Below are 8,004 nucleotides of genomic sequence, written 5' to 3'. Positions count from 1 at the left end.
TTAACTCTGTCCCAGTTGGAACCAGGACAAACTTTATGAAAAATCTGAATAGAACTCTTTTTAGCTGAAAAAAATGTTTCTAATTCAGAGTTTTCTCCACTATTCCAAAATAATTAATTCTTTTTCTGTAATGGAATAAGAAGACCCATGTTCCAGCACCTGTTAACCATACCTTTGTATTCCTGTGTTTGCTCAAAGGCAGTTTTTTGGGAAAAAGAAGCCTTCTTCACATTTAAGACGACAGCCAGGAAGAGGGTTGTCTTCTATTTCTCTAATTTAACAGCGTAGCAGCTAGGACATTCACTCGGGGAATAGAAAACCTAGCCGGTCCTCAGATTATGGGAGTTTGGAACTACAGCTCTCTTTCATGTTCTAAGCATCACGCTATGTAGATACTCTGCATAAATGTATTTTCTGCCTCTCTTGTTAGTACTGACCTTCTTTGCAGTCAGCACAGAAAAAGGAGCCCAATTTTTGTCTAGATTTTAAGGTAGATGAAAGACGGAAGGCTCTGTGGCTTCCTAGACTATTCAGGGGTTTATACAAAGATGGCATAATGTAAAATATTTCCTAGGAAGCGGGATCTGGAACTCCAAATGAATCTTTTCTCTCTTGCCTACTCTCCCTCTGGTCTTACGGCTCTTTCATTCTTTCATGCCTTTGAAGAGAGCGGGACTGACTGGCTTCCAGGTAGAGGTAAAAGATATCAGGACAAAATTCTTCAGCCAGTTTTGTGTCTCGCGGGAGGAGAGATTAAGAAAGGAAAAAACAGAAAAAAATCTGACTTGTGGTGTAGGGGTCCTCCACGGAAGAAAAATGAGTCATTTTGTATGAGCTAGAACAGAGTGACTTCCCAGTTCCCTGAACTGTAAAATAGCAAGTTGCAGTGGGTAGGGCATTTCTTTAGGTCTCTTTCTGACACAGTTCATCAGTGTCAGCACCACTGTGAATACTAGTGAACACAGAGCACTGACGTTCTTGCAAAAAGCCCACATCTCAGTAGTATCCCACTCTTACATTGACAGCATAGTGGTGAAATTGTCCAAACTTCGAGATTCGTGTATACTACCCCTGTTTTCCATGCTGCTTGTGAGGAGAGCTGCAAAATGCTAGACATGAGAGACTTGAAGATAGAGAGTCCACTTAAAAAGAATTGCTTCTTCAAAGGGGAGAAGTAGAATTAGCTGGTGTAAATTCAGATGGATGATGATTGTTGCTCAGCAATGCTAAAGAACATTAAGTCAGAAAGCAGGCACTTTTTTTTCCAGACAGTAAGTGTTTGGTGATGTTGAGTTGAAAAGTAAGTTGGTATTTGTTATCAGTTTATCTGTTTGTTTGCTCCCAGGTTCTTCTACAAGTAGAAATTTGTGAAATAGAAGGCAATATTTTCAGGCTTAAAATTGATGAGGCAGCTCCTCTCAGAGCAAGGTACAAAGTTCCTGATGTTCTTATAAAGGAACCTCCCACCCAGAGGTAAGTGGTGGGAAGATGATTTAGCACCTTAGTAACTTATACAGCTTCATTTGCAAGAGCGTTTCCCCTTCTCCCTCATTTGCACTACACTACAGTTGTCTCTCTACAATACAAAGTTGTTACAGGAAGAGAAAATAAAAATGCATGTGGTTAATTTACTTTCAAAAATTCATGTTAAATACATAGGAGAAAGTTTTGTCATATACATAAGAAACTTGAGGCTATTTGACCCAATCAGAAAATAGCCTACTTGTTATGATACATCATTTTTACCTAAGGCATTACCTGCTAATGTGAAAGGAATGCAAACTCTGGATAGTTTTCATGACAGTTCTGTAGCCACCTGTTGCACTGCACAGTGAACCCTGAACACAGCATGTATTTCTGGAGTTCTTTGCCTCAACATTAGCCTTGAGGTTTTTATAATATATGCAGATATTCTCAGCCCATCTTTTGTTTCAAATTGTTATTTAGTTACAGTGGATTTCACGTGCTGCTGATTGATATAAAGCTGTTGTTGCTTTTCATTTGCCAGACTCTCTGTATCTCAGAAGGAGGCAGGTATTTTGGTGCTGTCAAGTGTTAATGAGAACTACAGACTTCAAGTCACAGCAAACCCCTTCCAGATTGAGCTACAGTCCAAGGGTGAGACTGTTCTGAGCATGAATTCCAATGGGTTGTTATATTTTGAGCACCTACAATCACCTCCCAGTGCTAGGTACAGTATCTGTCTATCACATTGTGGTATGTACTGATTGTGCTGTAGCTGAAGATAAACAATTCTATGGAATTGCAATTTCTGTGATAGAAGCTCTTATGCATTGAAATCTGTCTTCCCCTTTACTTCACAGCAGTAAGTACAATGGTGAAGTTTTAACAAAGAAATTCTAGATCAATTAACTGCAGACTGTTTTAATCCCTTGCAGCAGCCATGTGCAAAATGCTAACCTCATTTAATGGCCAATTCTGTAAAACACTAAAGTATCCTGGTACTCCTTGTCTTTCTTGGGAATGAGTGATGGTAGTATGATGAAGTTATTAGTTTCATCTCCTTTTATGACTAAACTTACTCTTTAGGTAAGCTTTATTCACCATATAAGCTCTTGAAGTAAGTTTTGTTCAGCTCACAATGTACCATATAGCTGCAAGATTTTACAGGTCAATCCCACTGCGAAGTGATGAAAGGGTGAGAAACCACAGTGCAGGACATGTCATGACTAGGAAAAGAGCATAGCAAGCGTGTCTCCTAGAGAGCATTATTTCAAAAATTGTAATTAACAGAGAGCCCTTAACAGAGAATAACAAAGAAGTGAGGGTCTTCTGAGCAGGTAAAACACTGACACAGATAGAAATAAATGTGAAAGGCCAAGGAGTCAATCTAACTCAAATATGGAGTGAAGGTTATTTTGAGACATTGAATATTAAAATTATTTGCCAGTTAGAGCTCTCAATTATGACATCAATTTTCAGAATAGTCAAGCACCAAAACTCTTATATAATGTGTAAGGCAATGAATAATGCCATATGAATTTTCTGTTTGAAATCCTTCCTTACGTTAACAATAAACTAATTATTTCTATGTATTTGTTTTCACTAGAAAACCTACAGCAGAAAACAAGGGGGAGGCAGCAAGGGATTCCTCTAAGGTAACCCATGCTTACTCCAATTCCAACATGAATATTTTGTAGAAAAGAGAATTGAATAATTAGAATCACATGTTCATGATTTCTTCTGGTACTATGTTTACAAACATAGTCTAACCACTTTCCAGTGAAATTCAAAAAGGACCTGGTATTTCATATTGAGATATTTTGCAAATTCATAGTTGAATAAAGGTTTATGTGTTTTCCCAGGGCTGTAGAAGGCATCAGTCAGGTAGATCTGGCTCAAAAATGTTTTTTCCATGGCCGCCTCACTTAGAATTTCTTTCTTTTTTGTTCTCTCATTTGATTTGGAGTAGATGTGTAAAAGGGAGTTTTGTGGTGGTATTTGGTCATTTTCAAATTCCCTGTTCATTGCGAAGAGAATTTCAAGAGAACGAGACCTGTTTTGTAACAGTCCAAAAATATGCCTCCACACACATTCATGCCTAATATTCTCTCTGAAAAAAGATCAGATCCTGGCAGTGCATAAAGGCGCATACCAGTTTTCTCAGGAGGTTGAGTTATGTCCACGATATAATTTTAGCCTCCTGGAGAGCAGATGGCTGCTTACTCCACCATCCTGTTATAAATGGCATGAGATAGGCTGCTTTCAGCATACTCGTGTCTGAACTCTGGGTTCTGCCAGGGAGCGTGCTTGCTTTGGGGGAGTCAGAGAGGCCACATCCACTTATTCTGGGATGAATGTAGAAAAGAAAACCAGGAAAGACGCTGCAAAAAGTGGAAATTCTAGGACAATGAATGGCAGGGCACAAGGCTCAAAATTTGAAGGAGGCTAAAAGTATGAGTTATACACACAGGACTCCGGAGAGTCTGGAGAATATTTTTGTTGTCTGACCCTTAGTGTTTAGGGGAGTGGGTTGGTTTCTCTTTGTATAGGTTTTCCTGTTTAGTTCCATGCAATCTTTGCATTTCATAATCATGTTCAACATCCAGAAGACAGACATTTTTTTACAGCGAGAACAATCATTCACTGGAACAACCTCCCCAGGGACATGGTAGAGTCCCCATCACTGGAGGTTTTCAAGATGCAATTGGACAGGGTGCCAGGTAATCTCATCTAGGCTCCCTTTCCCACGAAAGGTTGGACCAGATGGTCTTCTGAGGCCCCTTTCAACCTGGGCTATTCTATCATTCTATGATTCTATCCAAGACCTCAGGTATTACTTCTATGCTATAGCAGAGTACATGTGTGCTCCACGAGCATGTCAGTTCTTCAGTGTAAATTCCTGCAGCAGGATCTGAATTGTGGTTTGGGTTTATTTATACTAACCATATTTGACAAAAAAACAGTTAAAAATGTTCAAATTTCATGTGAATAAACATATTTTTCTTAGAAATACATTGTATGAGCAGTTGCATTTGCTAGGCTTAGCTATTTCTGTTCATGCAGGAGAAACAAGAGGATCTAGGTCTCTGGCAAGAGAAATTTGGCAGCTTCTTAGACATCAAAGCTCATGGTAAGTCTCAGTATAGTTCTGAAAACAGCTTTACTGTTTTGTATATACCTGTGTTCATTCATATTTCTGTCTGCTTTCCGTTTAGCTGTTTAATGTTTATCAGTGTCTCGCTCACTCATTCTTTTAACTTGCTTATCAGATATTGGTGATGGGTAACAAATTTGACAAAAGTACTGGAAATATTCATTAGTTTTCTCTTCAGGAGGGAACACATTAAATGTGACCCATTTCGTCAGCTCACTGTGTGCCATTTCTGACACAGCATAGTCCTGTCTGCGTTGGCTGACTGGTATATAATGCATTATTTCCTTTTTATTGTCTTTTTTTTTCTCTTTTAGTATCAGCACATAACATTGATTTCACTTGTAGTTTATTCTCACGACATATCAGAAATCATGATATCTAAGCATTAATAATTGTCACAGAAAAACTCTTTTTAAGTGGGGGACTACAAAAGGAAATACTGAGCAGTCCTAAGGGATAAGAAGAAGGTTATAGAAACCTATAGGTCAGTAGCTCAAATACAATTTAAATTATTAATTACCAAAATTTATGACCATCTGCTGTCTGTCCAGTTGTATTCTGCATTAATTGAGTTGGTTAGCTTTGTTCGTTACCACTACCACACACTTACAGCAACCAGCAGTACTCAACAGCTGCATTAGAGAGAGGGAAGTCTGAAAGAGCTTCCTTTTGGTGACAGGGGCTTCTTCAGTTCACAGTCAAGACACAGAGGGGCAGGAAGCTATTGCCCTTGTTGTTCATGCTGCATCTGATGTATTAGGCCAGCATCATGGTTTTTTCTGTTTCTCTGTGTTGGAGGAGTAAAGTCCATATGGTCAGGTTCTGATCCTGAAGCCACTGCTTGTCAGTCTACAGGATCTCTGGTCACCTGCCAGAAGTTGCTCTGGATTCAGCAATGTGACAAGATGATATCACTGGCAGAGGCTCTTGTGCATGCTACTCCCCTGAGGCTGAAGAGAAGAGCGGGAGAAAACAGGCAACTCTGACTCTAAAGTCCACTCTGCTGTACCACTGTGCTGCAAAGCTTGGCTTGTAGGTACTGGGATAGAAACAGAAGATAATTTTAAGCAGTTTCACCACAGAATAAACAAGTCACCCACTATTACATGGGCTTTTTTTTTCTGTTGAAGTGATTCATTTTATCTTAAGCAGCTCAAAATCAGAATAAATACAATAAAATCTGTTTAAAACACTACCTCTATAGTACATAAGTAATAATGAAAGTGAAGTTGAAAGCATGTGTGAAAGAGCTAATTATTAAAACCTGCTTTTTAACTTTTTTTTTTCAGTTAGATTGCTCTGCTTTGTTGCTTTCAGCTATGCCTGAGCTATGTCTTCTCTTTTAATGTTATTCCCACAGGTCCTAGTTCTGTAGGCATGGACTTCTCTTTACATGGATTTGACCATGTATATGGTATACCACAACACACAGAAGCACTTCTTCTAAAAAACACCAGGTAAAGGTGGCAGATTGCTAGTGAAAGCAGTATCGTTTTTGTAGAGGAGAGCTCTAACATTGTCTTAATAATTTAATGCAGACAACAGTTTGAGATATGTATATTATATAGTGTATATTTTAGTTTAATGATACAGCAAGCTGAATCATAGCCCCTGTCCATGTGGAGTAAGTTGTTCTGCTTTCCCTTTCCACTCTGCAATTTCATGAATGACCCTTTCTGTTCTCTCTCAATTTTCCATGCAGTTTTTTTCAGAATGGCAGGATTGGTCATGTTTAAGCAGAACTCTTAAAAGAGCAACTCCATGGGAGGATGGGAGAGTTCAGAATTCATATTTTAGGACTTAGAGCAAATGAGCAATAGTCTCACTGGCAGCAAAAATGTGGTTTGATTCAGATAGCTAGGACCAAAGCAAAGAAGCAGTAATCTAGGCTGTCCACATTTCAGCTCTGGATGCTAAACAAAAGTCCGTAATACAGAGCGTTTAATGAGTGTTCACTGAGTTTAGTGGGATGGCAATAGAGCTAGAAGTGGCCTAGTGCAGGATGCTTACATATAACAAACACATCTGTTTGTTTGTCCTAGTGATGGTGATGCCTACCGGCTTTATAATTTGGATATCTTTGGCCACAAGATACATGACAAAATAGGCATTTATGGTTCAGTGCCCCTTCTCTTAGCACACAAGCCCAACAGAACTTCAGGGATCTTCTGGCTGAACTCTTCAGAAACGCTGGTGGATATTAATACAAAGGCCGTAGCTGAGGTGAGTTGCTCACTTTCCTCAGAATTTAATAATGAAAGAAAACACCCCAGGGCAGGGCCAACAGGAACCTGACAACATTATTGGAGATTTATCTTTTGGTCCCTGATGAAGAATCGTCAGTCTCTTCCTCCTGTCCTCCCTACTGCTAAATTTGTTATATTAAACCACTGAAAAGAACAAGGAGACTGCTTTCAAGAGTCAAGTTATAGAACTTGTATCTTAACAGGTCTACAGGAAAGGCAAAGAGGAAATATGTAATGTTGGAGCAGAAAAATCTACATAGGTGGATGTAGCAGGCAGAAAAAAGGGTGGACAAAAATCTTGACAATCTCTTGGATTTGAGGAATTTTTCTGAGTTTTTAAATTCTTGGAGTTGCCACACATTTCTGCTTAGCAGGCTCATTCTTCTGTGGAATGTAATTGACCTTCAAGAAACATAAAATGTTCAGGAAATGAACCCACTCAATTCCTGAAACACAAACATATGAATTCTGTCAAAATCGAAACCGTGAAAAAAAAGATCTTGCTTTATTCCAGCACTTCATTATACATAGTTAAAATTATTAATTTTCTTTATTACTCATGGTATAGTTATAGATATTACTCAAAGATCCTGCAGAAAATGCATAGTCTTTAATTACAGAAAAGCTTTAATTACTTTGCTCCTCATTACCCATTTTTCCTCATTAACTATTACTCTGTATTTTGTATAAGCAGTATGCAAGGTAAAGGATTTGTGAAGGATATATAAGAAACGTTTAGAGTGTATTCCTAATAGCTGCCAGGTATGTGTTAGTGAGTTTTTTGGGCTTCCATCTTTGCTCCTTCATTGAACAAAAGTTTGATAGAGAGAGATACTCAGTCCTACCTTGGTTTCCTTCAAAGCACATGCCATCCAGATCTGCTGCAGAGACTGCTAAGCAGAGAGCAGTGCCTCTAACTGATGTGCGCTGGATGTTTAGAGTGTATTCCTAATAGCTGCCAGGTATGTGTTAGTGAGTTTTTTGGGCTTCCATCTTTGCTCCTTCATTGAACAAAAGTTTGATAGAGAGAGATACTCAGTCCTACCTTGGTTTCCTTCAAAGCACATGCCATCCAGATCTGCTGCAGAGACTGCTAAGCAGAGAGCAGTGCCTCTAACTGATGTGCGCTGGATGTCAGAA

General features: G+C 38.9%; 1 protein-coding gene across 1 annotated transcript in view; it reads left to right on the top strand.

Annotated features, from left to right (window-relative positions):
- Positions 1 to 1,345: 1,345 nt before the first annotated feature.
- LOC104080461 (neutral alpha-glucosidase C-like) overlaps positions 1,346 to 8,004 on the top strand; it is a gene marked incomplete at its 5' end in the record, with an annotated part of 21,341 nt that continues 14,682 nt past the window's right edge. Inside the window, 7 exon segments of the mRNA XM_009582860.1 lie at positions 1,346 to 1,473; positions 2,009 to 2,191; positions 3,071 to 3,119; positions 4,528 to 4,594; positions 5,979 to 6,075; positions 6,661 to 6,841; positions 7,927 to 8,004. The exon segment at positions 7,927 to 8,004 is cut by the window's right edge and continues 6 nt beyond it. Of these exon segments, the coding sequence (XP_009581155.1) occupies positions 1,346 to 1,473; positions 2,009 to 2,191; positions 3,071 to 3,119; positions 4,528 to 4,594; positions 5,979 to 6,075; positions 6,661 to 6,841; positions 7,927 to 8,004 (783 nt within the window).

Source organism: Fulmarus glacialis, unplaced genomic scaffold (assembly GCF_000690835.1).
Source record: "Fulmarus glacialis isolate BGI_N327 unplaced genomic scaffold, ASM69083v1 scaffold20528, whole genome shotgun sequence".
Taxonomy (NCBI): Eukaryota; Metazoa; Chordata; class Aves; order Procellariiformes; family Procellariidae; genus Fulmarus; species Fulmarus glacialis.
This window is presented reverse-complemented; position numbering and strand designations above follow the sequence as displayed.